This window comes from Seriola lalandi, unplaced genomic scaffold (genome assembly GCF_002814215.2).
Source record: "Seriola lalandi dorsalis isolate HSWRI2012SDOR001 ecotype SW California unplaced genomic scaffold, Sedor1 jcf7180002054585, whole genome shotgun sequence".
NCBI lineage: Eukaryota > Metazoa > Chordata > Actinopteri > Carangiformes > Carangidae > Seriola > Seriola lalandi.
In genome coordinates this window covers 2237282-2255758 of record NW_019525138.1, presented here as the reverse complement: position 1 = coordinate 2255758, position 18477 = coordinate 2237282, and the positions used below count along the sequence as shown (strand labels likewise).

The 18477-nt window shown below is 41.3% G+C and overlaps 2 protein-coding genes across 2 annotated transcripts in view; one reads left to right on the top strand and one right to left on the bottom strand.

Annotated features, from left to right (window-relative positions):
• Positions 1–15560, top strand: part of rab3gap1 (RAB3 GTPase activating protein subunit 1) — a 24539-nt gene extending 8979 nt beyond the window's left edge. Inside the window, 11 exon segments of the mRNA XM_087177280.1 lie at positions 251–358; positions 647–819; positions 994–1048; positions 2360–2704; positions 3809–3946; positions 4236–4463; positions 4678–4774; positions 5581–5684; positions 7303–7415; positions 7571–7673; positions 13904–15560. Of these exon segments, the coding sequence (XP_087033406.1) occupies positions 251–358; positions 647–819; positions 994–1048; positions 2360–2704; positions 3809–3946; positions 4236–4463; positions 4678–4774; positions 5581–5684; positions 7303–7415; positions 7571–7673; positions 13904–14137 (1698 nt within the window). The 3' untranslated portion in view covers positions 14138–15560.
• A 900-nt stretch (positions 15561–16460) lies between these two features.
• Positions 16461–18477, bottom strand: part of fasn (fatty acid synthase) — a 34621-nt gene continuing 32604 nt past the window's right edge. The window contains exon 42 of the mRNA XM_023418865.2: positions 16461–17801. Within this exon, the coding sequence (XP_023274633.1) occupies positions 17664–17801 (138 nt within the window). The 3' untranslated portion in view covers positions 16461–17663. The remainder of the gene's footprint in view (positions 17802–18477) is intronic.

Below are 18477 nucleotides of genomic sequence, written 5' to 3'. Positions count from 1 at the left end.
CCCCCCCCCCCCCCCCCATTAATATATATATTCATACATAGCCATGTGTTTTTGTTATGTGTTGCATGTATCTGTATATTTTTCCCCTAAGGTTTTGAACAATAAAGATATCCCCCTTAATGCTAAGTGTCTGGGTTCAGCCGATATTCAATATGAATGATGGATACTGATGGATTGGTTTTTATATATGTGTGTAGTTGAATTTCACTTAAATGATTTAGTGTTAATTTGTTTTTTATTCATGTCTCAGTATCTCTTCCCGGATGCTGCTGTGGAGAAGTCATCAGACAGCAGCAAGAATAAAACGACACAGTCAAACTCCTCTGGGAAAGCAGAGCAGGATAAAAACTCTGACTACGTATGTTTGACCTTCTACCTCTTACACACTGTGACAGTTTGCCTGGGACGCCTATCAGGTGACATTTAAGGTTTCAGTTGAGTCAAGTTTTTGTAGAGTCCAGGATGCGAAAACAGACACGCTGTTGGAAATAGCTGTAGCTCGGTCTTCAGCACAAATTCCCCACTTACATGTTCAATCAACATCGTGACCATTCTGCATTTCCTGCCCTGAATTTAACTTCTCCATACACTGACATACTGTCCATGTTTATTCATCCTTCTCCACTCTCTCCATCCGTGTGTCCAGAACCTTTTCCTCCAGCTGAAGTCGGCGCCCAGCGACAGTCTGACCTACCGACTGGCACTGTGTGTGTGTCTGGTCAACTACAATCATGGAGGGCTGCGGGCTGTTGCCCACCTCTGGCAGGAGTTTGTCCTGGAGTTACGCTACAGATGGGAAAACAACTACCTAATTCATGGGTGGGTACAACACACACTCTGGAGGCACAGCAGCATTCATTTGGTTTAACAGGTTGAGGTCTGAGAGAACAAAGTCATAGCTGCCCTGTACCTCGTCTCCTGTAGTTCATGTAGTTACTCATTCATGTTCACTCACATCCATCTTATCTTTACCTTGTGCTTCCTCATGTGCAGACTGGCTGGTGGACCTCCTGATCTTCGCTGTTGTCTTCTGCATCAGAAGCTGCAGGTAGACGTTTATGTAAAAATACACACAATGTGTTTGAGCCATGAAGGTAAATCAATGATTTAAAAATTCACAAGACCAGGAAACCAGTGGCTGTTCTTGAGACGTTAACCAGGCAGAGACCAGGTCTCACCATGAGCTAGATCTCAAACTCCTCCCAGAGTGTACATGATATGCAGTTATTTAAAAAAAAACTAAAAAACAATGAGAGTTACATTGTGTGTTTCCTCATTACCATTGGCTACATATATTAATTAATGTAATTTGTTGGGGGAAAAAAGGTTTCATTTAGTTTGTTATATCTGGGTGCCTTAGGCGTGGGTCAATATTCTATGATATGGATAATTTCCCGCCATATGTGATATTTTTCATAATATTTCGACTTTTGTTCTTCAGTTTTGCAGTTTTTCACAGTCTGGCCTGCTGTCAAGTCTGACCCTCATTTCACTATCCCTTTGTTTACTGTACATAATTATGTATTATTAAAAAATCACCTAATTAGAGTATTTAAACACAGCATTTTTTGCTTCAAGTACAAGTTGTCTGTGATATAAATCATACATTTATATAAATATAAATGATCTCACTGCACAAACTTGAACCTGTGTGGAACAGCTGATACAAAAGCACAGGAGGTCAGTTAATCGTTGGATCCAATTCTGTTGAGGAAGATTTGAATAATTAACTGTGTGCAACAAAAAAAACAGCGACTGGAGATATTCCAGTCACAGCCTTACAGCTGGTGGCTGCAGGTAAAAGATCCTCAGATCTTAACACAAACAGAAGTGACAGACAGTATTAACATGACTTCAGGTCTGAGTGTGCACCTCAGACAACAGACCATTAAAACTACTTGCAAAGATCTGGGCAGACAGAAATACAAGTAAACACAACCTGTTGACATCACAGAGGCTGTGTTTGCCTTCACAGTTTCTATGTGTTATTATATTGTTTAGTCTCTCTCTCTTTCTGTCTCCCTCTCTAAATATTCTGTCTGTCCGTACATTTTCTAATAGAACACAGCATCAATATATCTCCTCATAATTAAGATCACTGCAATAAGCTTCTCATGTAAGCATCATCTCCTGTTCTGACAGAAAAATATATGTGTTGTAAAGTTATAAAGTTGTTGCAAAACTGACAAAATACTGAGTATAAGCCTGTTTTACATTGCAGGAGGTTCTTCTCATGTCAGATCAGCTGTTTTCAACTTGCATCCAGGCCACCCGACTGATTGATCATTAAACCTTTCAACTCATCACTGTTGTTCATCAGTGGCTGCGTTCCCTCTTGTCCTGCTGTGTTCCTGCACAGATGCTGAACTGCTGCATCGAGAGGAAGAGGGCCAGAGATGAAGCTCGCAAGGCGCAAGATGGAAGCAAAGAGAGAGAGCGCAAGGTGTCGGGCGGAGGCTCCCAGAACAGCTCCCCCGCACCAGAGGGAGGCGCGAGGGAGGTGTCTCAGGGGAAATCCTGGGACTCGTGGAGCGACAGCGAGGACGAGTTCTTTGAGTGCCTGAGCGACCAGGGGGAGGCAGACGCTCCACACGCTGAGGGAGAGAAGGAGGGCAGTAAGAGTAAAGCAGAGGGCAGACTGCACCCGTACAACAGCATGACTCTGCTCAACTCCACTGAGCCTCTCTACGTCCCTGTCACACAGGTGAGGATCTCTGTCTCTGTCTCACACATCTATCGAGTCTTTTAGTTTAAATACATACTGTTTAGATGTATGTATGCATGTTATTTACAAAAATGGGTGTAATATGTTCAGTAGCACCAATTAGTACAGTATATACTGTATATTAGCATTATCTTCTTATCATTTATTCCAATAATAACATTTACTGAGAGAAAAATTACGCTTATATAGAACTGTTATTAAAGGTCCCATATAGTGTAACAGTACATGTCTATGTGTTGTTTATTATAAAGCAGGTTCTATATTAATACTGTGAAAGTATCAAAGCCTCAGTCCAAGAAAATATGAGACCTTGAAATGGTTCAGGTTATGAGAAGGAGATGGTGATAAAAGAAGGAAGATGACCCGTTTGTTATAGGACTTATATTTGTTTAATGGTTCACTTTGACTGGAGGGAAATTAACGAGTTATTTTAATATCTAAAGTCTAAATGTTTAAAGAGACTTACACTCATTTTTGGCTGCATTATTTGGCAGTTGGAAATATTTAGTTTAAGGCCATGAACAGATGTGTAATTAGAATAAATACACTCCTGATACATTTGAGTTTCTTTTTTTTTCTCTTTTTATTTCCCTGCTTCTGAATTAATGAATGTTGAAAGCTCAAAATTTTAGCTACAATTTTAAAAAATGTGAAGAATGGATTGTTATTTATTTATACTGTGTAAAATATCAGAGATACTCCAATGGCCAGTTTGTCAGAGCTGCTGTTACCTGTGTATAAGCTTGTGATGCTCTTAAAGTATAGGTTAACTTACATAGGGTATGTAAGTAAATACTTACACATCCTTACACTGAAAGAGTTTTTGGCCACTGTATTTGTCACATACTGGCCACAGAAAGATCCTTTCTTCAAAGTTTTCTGTTTCCCTTCACTATGAGTGAGTGTCATTGAATTCTTTTCTATAATCAAAGTTAATTGAATCAGAAATTAATACTACAGCCGCTCTTCTAGTTTAAAATGCTGTGTGACTGAACTACAAACTCACAAAGACTCTTAGTGAAATCTAACATGACCATTGTGAATGGAATCACACTGATGTTTTTGTGTGTGTTTGATTTTCAGGAACCTGCTCCCATGACTGAGGATCTGTTGGAGGAGCAGTCAGAGGTTCTGGCCAAACTGGGCACATCAGCTGAAGGAACCCACCTCCGCGCCCGGATGCAGAGCGCCTGTCTGCTCTCTGACATGGAGTCCTTTAAGGTTAGACACACAGACGAAGAAGAAGGAATGTCACAATTATGAGATTATGACTTTTTTTTTTTCTTTCTTTTAAATGTAAACCTCTTCCATAACAGAATGATATCAGAAACTGAGACCAGCCTCAATATTCTTCACAGATTATATTTTTTCCAGCTGCTGCTAGATATTTATCACCTTGTTCATTACATGACTCTCGATTAGGTTGTTTTTGAACTGAGGGGGATCGACATGGATGTATTTCAGATTAGTTAAATTTGAACATAGACTGAAATAAACTGTCTCTCCACAGGCGGCCAACCCCGGCTGTGTTCTGGAAGACTTTGTACGCTGGTATTCACCGAGGGATTACGTAGAGGAGGAGGTGGTCGATGAGAAGGGCAACACGGTGGTGAAAGGCGAGCTCAGTGCCAGGATGAAGATCCCGGGCAACATGTGGGTGGAGGCTTGGGAGACAGCCAGAGTTACACCTGCACGCCGTCAGAGAAGACTTTTTGACGACACTAAGGAGGCAGAGAAGGTAAGAAAGTTCTGTAGAGCTGGATAATTGAGAAGTCAGAAGACAATGAAAGCTTTTCCTTGGGTGGATAAATCCGCTAAATGAACCTAAATAAAAAAAAACAGCGGCCTTTTTCAAGTATCTATCAGTGCAGACATAACATGTGGGAGAGCAGCAGGAAGTAAACAGAAGGCAGATGAATGAAATTAAACCTCGGTTTTCACCCTCTCTTTAGGTTCTGCACTATTTAGCAGTGCAGAAACCTGCAGACCTGACCCGCCATCTCCTGCCATGCATTCTCCACGCTGCTATTCTGAAACTGAAGGAGGAAGGTGAGTCCCTGTTGCCATATTAAACATTAAAGGTCCCATATTTTCCTTCTCCTTCTCCTGTGTTTTGTTTGAAGTGTTGATCCATAAGAGGATAAATTTGTGGTTTTAAGAACCAAAAACCTTCCCTCTGTAGCTCTAGTAACAACAAGTCAGTGAGTCAATCAGCAGAGAGGAGGCTCTGAGCCTCTCTTCTGATCGGCTGACTGTTTTCTGAGTGATCTAATAAAAATGTAGCAGATTTCAGGTAAACACTCTGAGACACCAAATCCTGCAAGTTTGGATGTTGGGTCCAGATGGATGGGGCTTGGGGAACGGCTGAGAGCCGTGACTGCTTTGTTGTGACATCACAAAGTTCCAGAAGTCCCTACAGCTGCTTTTAAGCTCAGTTTCTGAATACAGGCTGTGTGCATTTCTCTGTGGACTGAGGCTTTGATACTTTCACAGTATTAATATAGAACCTAGACCTGATCTAGGTTCTATACATGGATTTCTATCTTTAGACTATATGGTCCTTTAAAACATGTGGGCTGTAAATACTAGCAAACCACCACAATATTTTCAAGACTGACATATAATAATGAATAAGAAAAAAATGTCTGCAGATAAATTACTTTTACTAGGGAAGGAATAATGTATGTGAGAATTCTATAGTAATTAGCATCTTTTACTCTGTATAGTGTATGTAATATAGTATATTCAGTTGAAAAAACAAACACCTTCTATAATATACATTCTAACTCATTCTATATAATATAAGTTGTTTACCATTTTACCATTACTCCTCTCTCCTGTTTCCTCTCTAACAGAGTTGGTAGAAGACATTCCATCCGTCAAAAAGACCATTCAGCAGGCTACATCTCAGGCCAGCAAGCTGCTGCACCCCCACAACCATGACTACAAGAAGTTAGAGGTCAGTGACTGACCAGGAGCTCCACAAACTGCTCCTGCTTATAGGATGAGACATCTGTGTTCAGTCATTCTGTTGTGTTCTTAGTGTCAGAACAAATGCTCTGGTCCTTAAAGCAGAGAGCACTGGAAACAAAAGAAGCACTTGTGACGATGGCTCCACATTTACTGTAGTTACAGGTCATTAAGTTTCTGCAGCGGAGACAAAGCTTAAAAGGAAAGCAGATGTGCATCATGAGATCAAACCTGTAGAGTAATAAACATATAAAGTTATACAGTGATAACAGCACTATTGAATCAGTCATCAGCATGGAGCAAGAAGATTCCCAGGAGAGGCTGGAGGAAATGTAATGTGTGTGGAAGTGATTTAAATAGAAAACCAAAAAAACATCTGCAGGTGTGAAGGTGACAGGAGCAGAACATAACAATCCCCAAAAAGCCAGAGATGTGAGGTGACGAGTGGGTACAGAACTCATGGTGACAGTGGACATCAATTATGAATCTTTTCTTAGTACACCTCTGCGCCGCTGACAGTCAGGGCTGGAGACATTTTGTTTTTCAGGTTGTTCGTTCGTCTCTCAGTAACACCTTGAGGGAACTTCTAAAAATTTGGCCCAAAAAAAACACAAACATCCACTTGGACTTAAGGATGAACTCGTTAGATTGTGGTGGTCAAAGGTCAAAGTCACTGTGACCTTATAAAACATGTTTTCAACCATAACTCAAGAATTCTGTTTTCTCTAAAAATTTCTCTAAAATTTTTGCCCGTTACATTTTGATTCCCTAAAATTGTTGATATAAGAAGTGGATTAGGCTTCAACCATTCAGAGTCATTGTTTACTTTAAAATTCAACAGTAAAACTTTATTTATAGAGCACCTTTGGAAACCTTGGTTACAAGGTGCTGTACAGTGAAAACATTTAAGAAATACATAAAACATGAGATAAAATAAAAACAATCAAAGTTACACAGGGCAATCACACATTACATAAAGCGCATCTGAAACAAGTGTGTTTTTAGCAGCTTCTCAAAACTGTCAGCTGAGTCAGCTCCTTTGGTTTTTAGCCCTGATCTCGGGACAGCAAGGAGGCGCTGGTCAGTGGACACAGTAAAATCAATTTGCCGCACTATGGGTAACCAGTGTAGATATGCCAACACTGGTGTGATGTCTGAGCTACGCTGTGTATTAGTTAGCCGTCTGGCAGCCGCATTTTGAACCGACTGGAGCCGAGACACACATGAACGATTAAGGCTGGTGAACAGTGAATTGCAGTAGTCGTGACGGGAGGAAACAAAAACATGGATGATTTTTTTCTAGATCTTGAAATGATAGTAAAGATTTGTTAGTTTAGCAATGATTCTCAACTGGAGGAAACAGGATTGGACCAGTTTATTTGTGTAGGATTCAAAATTCATCTATTGGTGAAAGAAAACACCTAGGTTTTTTGTGGTTCGTTTGACATTTACTGCTAGGACCGATGCACAGTACAGAGTGAACAGAAAATGCAGTGATCCTGACAGGTAGGGATTCTTGTGATTTGGTGGAGTCAAAGCAAAGTTCATATGAGGTTCCAACAGCTCTGCTCTGACAGTTCGTGTGTGTGACCTGTCTCTGTCTGCAGGATTTCATTAACCAGCTGATGGCCATGGAAACAGTCATCACCCGAGCTCGATCGCTCAAAGCCAAGTTTGCCGTCAGCGAGGGCGAGAAGGGAGAGGACACAGAGCTGGAGAAGTAAGTTACTGAACTAATCACACGCTTCAGTATGTGCACGTCAGTTGACCTGTCAGCTTGGAGTGACGACGACACTGAAAGCTGGACGACTCTGACTCTTAATGACTGCTCTTGTGCCGACTGGAGTGTCTGATATCTGACGTGGGGTTTCTCAGGTTCGTGAGCTCCCTGTTGGAGGAACCGGAGGTCGTAGTGATCGGAGGTGGTCAGGGTCCAGCAGGCAGCATCATCCACAGGCTGTTTGTCAACTCTCAGAGGGTAAGAAGCCTCAGTCTCTCTCCTGCTCCCTGTCGCAGTCTACAGTTAGTGTAGTGTATGTCGTTTACACTATGTTCTTCAAATAGGCAGCTTTCACTTGGACACTAGTGGTACAGGTTTTTTCAGCTGATCATTATCTTTGCTTCATGTATCTGTCAGTGTTTTGGTGACATCATCCCCCTGACCCCTTTACGTGTTGCAGCTTATTCTGTATTTTCACTCCACTGTAAACTAAATCACTTTGGAAAACCGTGTGTCACATGTCAAAGGAATGTGTGAGGTGACCGATTCTGACTTTATAACGACCAATTTATGTGCGGGAAATGGTTTACGCATCATTTGTTCAGCCAAATTAAAGTACAAATTAATTTCCCATTTATATGAGTGTGAAGTATCTGTAGTGATACACTGAATCAGGATCGATTCTGATGCTGGACTCATCCCTGTCAATGTGACTATAAAACCTTTTAAAACAACTTAATTAACATTTGAACCAGCCTTCACTATGTTTTCATATTAAACATGTAGAATAGTGCTGCATCTTACACACACACACACACACACACACACACACGCAGCAGTGATGGTATAAACCCTCTGAACGTGGAAGCGTCTCTTCCTCTCTACATTTTCACACTCAGCGACACATCCTGTTCATTTATGTGTGAGAAATCATTTGTGTAATGTCAGTGTTGGGAATTAGACTGTAACAATGTAGAAGTCTCTGTCGCACTATAATCTGAAGTAAAGCCGTTCAATACGAGAAGCTAATTTTGATTTGGTGGTGGTTTGTCCCAGGACTCTCAGACGTCCACAAAGAAATGAGAATGTTTCATTTATTCACAAAATCACAACACATATTCTCGCAAATTCAGTAACAAGACTCCTCCTCTAAGACGCTTGATAAAGACACTGTCAGGACTCAGAGTGTAGCAGCTCAGTCTCTCCTGTAGATACAGGCCTTCATGTCTGTGGTGGAGGGAACACCAGGATCTCTCAGGGGAGATGGAGATTTCCACACTGACACAGTCACTGCTCTATTGTTGCTGCTTGTTGCCAACTGAGTTTATTGTAAAAAACTTTACTCATGCTAAACATGACAAAACCTAATGTTTATCAAACTGTGTGAGTGCAAGTTAAAGCTAAATGTATGAATACATAGTAGTAAGGATAAGTTCTAGACCCTGCAAACAGAACGCACCGTGCGTTACTTTACAGACGTCCTGAGTAAAGTTCGTATCTTCAGCAGCTGCTGGTGTTTTTCAGACGCTCTCTTTACCACGTTTTTGCTTTTCCCTTGTGATTCTGTAAAATCCTGCATCTGCAGCTTTGGTTGAGCCACTTTATTTATTAGCTTACCTTTCAAAAACGAAATGAATCAGGACCTCATGTTCTTCCTCAACAGTTTCCAAGGAAAAGAATAAACTTTAATGCTCAGAATCTGCACAGTATCACAGTTCAAGCAAAAACCTCTTTTATTTTCATGAAGGTAGCAAACAGAGGAGACGAGTCTTCTGTCAGCGCAGGTGTGATCTTGTCGTACAGCTGACAGCTTATTGAGCTCTGCAGCCTTACAGGACATGTGTATGTGGGTGCTTCAGGCGGTTCTTCAGACCATCCTGAGACACAAGTTTGTGCTTTTTGTTTTTTTGTTGTGCATTTCCTCCGTTCGACCTTGTGTTTTTTTTTTCTGTTGTTTCTCCTCCTGCTGCTTGCGTCAAGCTGGCTGACTTCACCAGTGACGAGGTAAACACGAGCAATGAGACTTCCCCTCCCAACTCCCAGCATCCCCCTGTCCTTCAGCTGCTCCTCAGTGACATGCCCACACACACACACACACACACACACACACACACACACAAATACACAAATAAGCAGATAGTCTGTGTGCACTACATGGAAACAAATCCATGTATGTGTATTTCAGCTGTAGTGTGTGTTAGGTGTTTATTTAAACAGACAGTTCAACATATCTTAAACCTTCAGTGATCATTACTTTAACAGTAACAATGGAGCAAACTCCACTTTCATCAACTTCATTGATGAGCAGGCAGCTGTTTAAATAGCTAGTGAGTGAATGAAACAGCTGTACACTAAATCCCACCATACGCAAAAGTCTGAAAAAGAACCTGTGATATCTGAATTAGTGGTTCTCAAACCTTTTCACATCAGTGACCCTAAACTCACAAATTAGACCACAGACCCCCACCTGATCAGATTTCTATTAAGGAAGTGTTTAAACTACAATATTCATACATTCTGTTATTGTGTTACCTATGGATGGAATTATAGTGAAAATAAATGATTCCCCTTTTTACTGGGGACCTACAGGAACTGCCTCAAGGACCCCTGGGGGTCCCTGAACCTCACTTTGAGAACCACTGATTTAAAGAACCAACTATTTTTCTCTGGAGTTGGTGGAGACCAAACCAGAGCAGAGTGGGCACAAACACAGCTCCTATTGATGTTGCTGATGTTGCTCTGTGGCTGCTGCATGTGTAAATACATGTGAGCACAGTTGCTATAGCAACTTAATGTTGTGCTGACAGTTTACTAAAGTAATGCAGCATTAGTGAGACACCATACTGTACTGTTAGACTGTACTTTAATATTTAATATTTAAACATATGTGTATATATACATATATATGTATAAACAGTATATATTACACACACACACACACACACACACACACAGTCACACTCTCCTCCAAAGCGATGGATGCTAACACTGTGTCTGTGTTATATCCTGACAGCAGGGCATTTTTGGTGACATGGAGGTTTGCACAGTAACAATGATTATACATGTGGTAACATTAGTCGTGTTGCTCTGTTGTGCACATAGAGAACACTGGTGTTTGTCCCCTCCACAGTAAATAGATATGTTCACCCATGAAGCACACACACCACTGTATTAGTGTTGAATGTTCAGCTTCCCCCTTCTCCCTCCTCCACTCTGAGTATTTGACCTGCTCACTGACTGGTGACCTTGCTGTAATGCGTTTTTTTCTGTGTGTGTTTGTGTGTGTAAACATCACATCCAGGTTGCAGAAAATCTACAGTTTATTACAGTGTTTTTTTTATTTTCATATCTCTGACCTCGGCCTTGATGATCAGCTGATGGACAGAGCTGTGACAGTAAAACTCAAGTTGTAATAAACCAGTTTCCTCAGAGCACATGCTACTGAAATGAGTCTGTAACTGGGTTAAAGCTGGGGTGGGCAGGAACCTCAAAAAAAAAAAGAAGAAAGAATACAGTTCAAGCTTCAAACACAGCCGTGAGCCTTTAGCTACAGTTAGCAGAAGGCTAAACTGAAGTTCGCAACTATAACAAGTATCTGCATTTGCAAAAAAGCCAATAGGAAAGCTGTCTCTCTCTCTTTCTAAAAAGACCTGTGATTGGCCACAGTCTCCTGTCACAGGTTAGAGTCAAGAGGAGGTGCAGCCATCTGGTTTCCTCTCAGCCCAGTTGAATTATGGGGGTTTTGAAGCCAGAAAACGTCCTGCCTGCCTCAGCTTTAATGTCGGATGTGAACGGCTGATCCAGGTTTCTGACCACCGTCTGTGAAGTCTCATCTTTGTCTGATATCATGCACAGAGACGAAGCAGCGGCTTGATGAGCAACATAAGCTGCATGTTTATGTGAGAGGACGACGGTAGCAGTCTTCGCAGGTCCTCGAGTAAATGAACAAAATGGAAAAACTACATGAATCTGACATGAAAAATTACTGTAGAACAAAAGAAGACCAACACATGTGACCCAACGGCTGTCAGACCTGATCTGGATAGACCTCATGTTTTGGGTTGAGTGGTAACTCCCCTTTAGGTGTGAATGTCTGACGGGACCAGGCAAATTAACACAGACACCAGGCCTGACTACACTGATTCAGGTTTTCATCTAGCCCTGAAAACCAGTAACCACGGAGACCCATGAAGATCTCTAGATGACAGCAGTAACATGGAAGACACTGGTCTTCCTGGTGAAGACGGTTAAACGTTTCACAGATGACAGATGAGGACGACGCTCAGCAGACGGTGATCAGAAACAGAAGGATCCTGTTAACATGAAGCAGTTGCGTGTGAATGCTGAATTTCAAATTGGATGAGAAACAGGATGTGACGTGGCAGTGAGTCCAGCGTGCATGAACACGGCAGATTTTCTGCTCCCTGGAAGGATCGGTTTAGATGTGAATCCTCTAGCTCGGTGGTTTAGTGTCATTCAGCAGCAGTGGTGCACCAGTTACACTGATACAGAGTTTTGTTTGATGAGTAAACGTCTAGTGAAACCTTATTATCTTCACAGAGCAAAAGAAGCCAAAGTTCACAAGTGGTAAATGTGTAAAACCAAGAACATATATACAGTCTTCACTTTGGTAGTCGCTAATAGAACATGTATAAACTTAAAATAAATGATCGGATAATATCTCTTCTATCTGTATCTTTAACATGATGCGGGGTTTACAACAATCATCTTGATCATCTGTCGAGTCACCGCAGCGAACAAAAAGTAATAAATGGTCCCGAAGTCTTTTGAAATGCAGGAAACGAAGATCTACTGATGTGGAAACGATTCTCTAAAAGCAAAGACGGATCCTGTTCCTCAGCTCTTCTCAGAGGACTTATACTTCTGAATTCTAGAGAGATGAGGCAGGAGTGGAAGTTCAGAATACTGTGTGTGTATGCGTGCGTGTGTGTGTGTGTGTGTGTGTGTGTGTGTATTAATATAAAGTGCTGCTTTATGTTTTTGAGTGTTGATGACTGTTTTCTGGGAGTTTGATGAGTCACTCGACCTTGTCTCACTGTCTCTGCTTAAGTTATTTAAAAACAATATCATACTTCATCTGATGTCGTCACATGACGTCATGTGATCTGTGCATGATAAATACTGATCTTGGGTTCTCTCTATACTTGCTCTTCCCCATTACAGATAGCAGATTGTTTCATATAGGAATGTATTGGTTCAGTAAATGAGGTTCTTTAGGATTCTTCCTTATGTCACACAACATGCACTATATTTTGAACAATCGGATTATTAGAGTTAAATATAACTATCAGTTCTGTTCCTCTCGCTGTGGAGCTTTGTCTGCTGTAAAAATAAAACATGTTGGGCTTTAGTTGCCCTTTGCACCAGTATCATATTTGGTTATTTCAGTCTCTTTCACAATGCAGGTAAATGTTAGCTGACTCAGTTCACCATAAAAAGCCACTTGATTTCTTCTTCAGTACTGTAAAAATGTTCAGGTGGAGGCGGTGGAATATTCATCTTCATGTTAGCTCATTCCATGATTCCCTCTATAAGTTTTCATAATGATCAGTGTTTGCTTGTTTCTCTGTGTTCACCTGAGTGAGTGACAGTCGAACACAACTCGTATATTCATCTACCACTTGAATATTAATAGTCATCAGAGATGTGTGAGAGAGTGGCGGGTCAGCGAGAGGCCGGGGTTCTGTTTGTAACGTGACCGCGCTCCTATTGTAAAAGCTTCAGGCGCTAAAGTAAATAACAGCGGGGGGGGAAGGGAACCAGGTAACCATGACAACATCTTCTTTTGATCGTAGTGGTTTTTGATATATTTCAGTTAGTATTTCTGCTGTAGGATTTGAAAACATTAACTGATGATCTGCTGCTGACAGACCTTGCTGCATTTATTTTATTCAAACATGCAGAATGATGATGTCATAAGTGGAGCAGGTTTTTTTATTTTTTATTATTCTTGCTCATTACAAGTTTTTCACATGTAGGACTAAAAATGAAAGATGTATCATGTTTTAGTCGTTTTCCATTTAAAGGAAAATAAATCCTCGGTTCACAGTTTTAGAACCGGGAAATGAGTTTACAGTTTAGCACAGTGACCTTTGACCTTTAACCACCAAAATCTAATCAGTTCATCCTTGAGTCCAAGTGAATGGATGGATGATCAACCTGAACACATAACGCCACCACCAAAGAGCACCAAATGTGTATTAATGCGCTGCAGAAAATAGTCCCAAGTCTTATTGGCCTCAGGGCTGAGAGCCACAGACCAGTGACGGGAGTCAGAAACAACATATTGTTGACTTTGGTCTTTTCATCAATGTAATGAATTGGAAACATAAAGATCAAAATCAAACTTCCCCTTTGAATTTCTTCTTTATTACTCATGTGTTTTGGTTTTAACTGGTGCATCAGGCTGCAGTTTCTCCAGCATCTTCTCTGTCTGCTCAGTAACGGCGCTCTGCCTCCACCCTCAGGCCGCCCTCCTGTCTCCGCTGGATGAAGACGTGGGTCCCGACAGGAAGCCGAGCGGAGGGAGCAACAAAGTGACTGACTTCCCGTCTCCGGCGGGACGGGAGATCCTGCTGCGGACGTGCGTCCCTCGGCCAGCGCCGTACTCCAAAGCTCTACCTCAGCGGCTCTTCTGCGTGCTGATGAGGGAGGAGTTCAGGCTGGCGGGGGCCTTCTCCTCAGACACCTCCTTCTTCTGAGGTTCAACACCTTCGCACAGAGTTTCATCTGACACCGTGTGCGGAGTGTAATTTACACTGTGGAACCAGAAGCAGAGGATCAGTGAAGGAGGTGATTCACTTCATTAACAAAATGCTTGTTTTTATTCAGGTTTGACAAATCTGAGCTGACTCCATATCTCTACTCAACACATTAATGAGAATTACTATCTGAAGAAATAGGAAGAGGTCCCTTTATTTCATGTTTGTGCTCCTACACAGCTGGAAACATCAGGAGGGTTTAACAGTGTTGCATGTGTAGATAAGTGAGCAGCTGAAAACCGAGTGTTCAGGTCAGGAGGTTGGATGAACATCCACTCTCCACCATGCTGGATGTTTTTCAGTCAGATCGCACAGCTAGTGTCATACATCTGCATTTATATTAAAGTTCTCCACAGCATTAAATCAGCATAAAAATGTAACCATTTATACGCTGCAGTTCTGATTTTATTCTCTTTCAGTTATCCAACAACAGAAACGAATGAAATAAAATGACTGGTGACTAAATCACATCTAGTTCTGGCTTTAGAATTCACCACTGCTGAGCTATAAAATATAAATAATTCTAAAATACCTCCAGTGTCATAACGTCAGCCACACGATTCTCTTCTTCTGGTTTCCTTGATGTAAGTTTATCTGCTTCTTACTTTCAACACACCAAGTGACGACAACATGAAACACTTCTGTTCCTGTGTTCAGGTGCATGAGGGTTGACTGCTCCCTAGGCCTGGGCTGATATTCCATAATATCGGATATTGTTGTATTTCTCGCCATATGCGATAGTTTTCTTTTTTGTTTTTTTTCTGCAGATTTGCTCAGTATGCTCTGTTGCCACGACGACACTCATTTCACTGCTTTAGCGTATGACAAAAAAAACTTTGGGCTGCTGTTTAGTGGCATCATTACTTATACCTGAAACATAGAATACAACCACACAATCATATGGTTATACAAATACTCCCATTATATTGTATATCGCAATATTTGGGTTGCACAGTATGGAGATATTGCACTTTGGATATGGCCCAAGCCTAGTGATCCCACTTGTTGATTATAATGTGCTAATGGCATGTTGCCACTAGCTTCCAGGCCTGAGCAGTTGCTGGTTCCTGAAGCACGAGAGCATTTTGCACATGAAGGCTTGTTGATTAGTGCAATCACACGACATCGTGTTTACCCTGCTTCATATTTACTGATCGCAGCAGAAGCCAGTGCAGTCGCTCGTAGGCCTAAATTCCAATGTAAAAGTGTTGTCATGTAATGATGATAAATGGTTTGTGTTAGACTGATGTAACAAGTGATGGGAGACATCTGTTTATTTAGGAGATATGTGCAAAGTACATGTTTAATGTTTAATGTTGGTCCTAATGTCTGCTAATCTACAATAAACGCAGCTCTCCTCTCATTTGTTTATCTCGCGCACATTTGTAAAAGAAAAAAAAAACCCTATTATTGGTTAAAAAAGAAAAAAATCTCAATAAAATGTCTCAAAACAAACAAACTAGAATTACCATCTTGTGGTTGCTTTCCTCCACCATCACTGCTGTAACTCAGGAAGGGGACTTCCTGAGTTACAGCAGTGAATAATGGCCAGAAGCGTTTTTGCAGAACATTATGACGTCACAGTGAGGTCGACCTTTGACCTTTTGGATATAAAATATCATCACTTAATTTTATCCTTATTTGACTTAAATTGTGTCATAGTGAATGAATTTGTCAGTTATGAGCAAAGATGTGTTTTGTGAGGTCACAGTGATCTTGATCTTTGACCTCTCTCATCTAATCACTTCATCCTTGAGTCCAAATGAATGTTTGTGCCTAATCTGAAGAAGTTGCGTTCACAAGAATGAGACTGATGGAGGAACAACCTGAAAACATAATGCCTCCAGCTCTGACTGTTGCTGGGGCGGAGACAATAAAAACATGTCAATCTGACATAAGTAAAAGTGTGTAAATAAGTCTTATTAGAAGAACTTGTTCTACAGGAAAGTGCTTCAATGTGAAAGCAGCATTTTACCTGCAGCTGCTCGAGGTTGTGTCACACAGGACTGATGATAAATCAGGTGGTAATTTCTGGAATATCCCTTTGTGACTGTAGCTAGTAGTGTTGCTGCTAAAGTACACACAAACACAGATCCCTCATTATAAAACACCTAGATATTACTTATCACTATGTACTCAGCTCTTTTCCCTGTTTCAGTCTACCATGTTTAGTTAAATTGACTTGTAACTATCATTACATGAAAGTCAAAAACAAACTTTAAATATGGTGAAATTAAGGGAAAAAAAACCAAATAGTCATAAATGACTTGTGAGATGCTTTTATTAGTCGTAACAATACATACTGGCAATATTACAATACAAGAGAAGAGCTTTTACTGTCACTTCCTTCTCCTTTTCATTGCAATCAATCACCACGTTCGCCTCCAGTCACCGGACCCTTCATTGACCAGACTGAGGCCTCAGGAGTCGGGCTGGCTGTTGTTGCTTTGTGGGACTGGACTGCTCGCTGGGGTTATGAAAGCGGGTGAGGTCACGGGAGTCAGAGACAGCTCAGGGTTCTGCTGTTCAGATCAGTTATGTCCACATACAACAGGTGCTTTACTAGTCATTTACAACCTAGAAGCAAAATTAAGGGAGACGGTTATGTAACAAACCTATTCAGTACATGACTATGGGTAAAATACTGTGAACTGTCACTGGTTTTCTCTGACAGAACATCGACCTCAGACGTTTGTTTGCAACCACTAAACTCTAATCAGACATCCTTGTTTCCTGTTTGTTTCAGTGTGGTCAGTGTGTTATTTCATCAACAGTAATCCTGCAACATGTTCATGTGCGGGATAAAGGTAGTAACATTGTAGAGGAGAGGTTACTTTAATGGCCCTCTGGCTCTGAACTCACAAAAACAACATACTGAAAGGCGAAGCCAGAAAAACAGGATTTTTTTTTTTTTTGTTGCATTGAAGCTGCAGAACATCACAGAGACTGATTCACACAGCGACCGAGTTTACGAGCGTTTAACAGTGGGATAGTGGTGAGGTCACGAACGTGCACAGTTACACTTCATTAGTATCAGGACATGAGAGTGTGTCAGAGTTTAACATAGTCTTTTCATGATGTCCTGTCTGTTGTACAGATCAGTGGAGGTCACTCACTGTTACTCTTATTATGATACACAGTTTTATCACATGACTACATGACAGCAGGTTTCATCTACCCAGTAGGAAGGTACCAGCCAGGAGCTCTGATAGGTTAGAGAGAGTCTACTCAACCAATGAGATTGGAGAAGGTGCAGTAAGAAGGAATAAGGTGCTTATGGGATATTAGGGCAAAATGGCACACAATGTAAACATGCTACGTCCAGAGACTGACTGTATTATATACTGTTCAACTTACTCTATAAGTTAAACCTACGCTGTGAACTAACTGGAGGAAGAGGCCTGCTTTGGGAATGTTATTGAATTAGCGTGAGGGTGGTGGAGGGCGTGGCTGGGGCGGGGCAGATCTAGCCCTCCCTCGCCGTGACCCGCGGCTCAGCCAGTGAGCTGTGGATGATGCTGCTGATGGACTCCACCCCCTCTCCCTCCAGGAATGTCCGGTGGTCTCCCTCGATGACGTGGACCGACACCCTGCCGTCACATACCTGAAGGACACAGACAGAACTTACTCAGTGTTTAAGTGGAGAGAGATTCACGGTTAAGTTTCTCACATATTTTCAACAGGCTGTGTGTGGAATACTGATACTAATAAAGAGTAAAACAGAGTATAAAAAATGAGAGTTTATGTAATATTTTCATATTTATAGACAGATCATGTGTTTTTGAAACTGTAGCTGCTCAGAAAAAAAGCGTTTGGAGAGAGGCCATCTGAGTCTCTGTGTCAGAGGCCTTTGCCTGAGTCTATAAGCTGGAGTGGGGTGATGAGGATATTACCCTCTTTGCTTCACACCTTCTGAATAGGGCCGCACAGTAAATCGTTTCAGCATCGTCATAGCAATATGAACGTGTGCAATAGTCACATGGCAGGACGAGAAATGTCAAATAAGACAACTCGACTGAACTCAAACATGTCAGCTACTATTTTTTTGCTGCTTGATACAAAAGGAAAACTGACACCGTCATTTTCTATTAGAGCAGTCTCTCTGATGCAACTTAACTTACTCAGTTTATCCAGGCCCCGCCCCCTGCTAATCATCAACCACAATCAGAAAATGAACAAAGAGAAAAAGGGTCAGTTGTATGGAATTATTTCATCTACAGAAAGGATGATTCTGTTCAAGTCATCTGGAGAACATTCCTGTAGTTTTTCAAATTGAAATA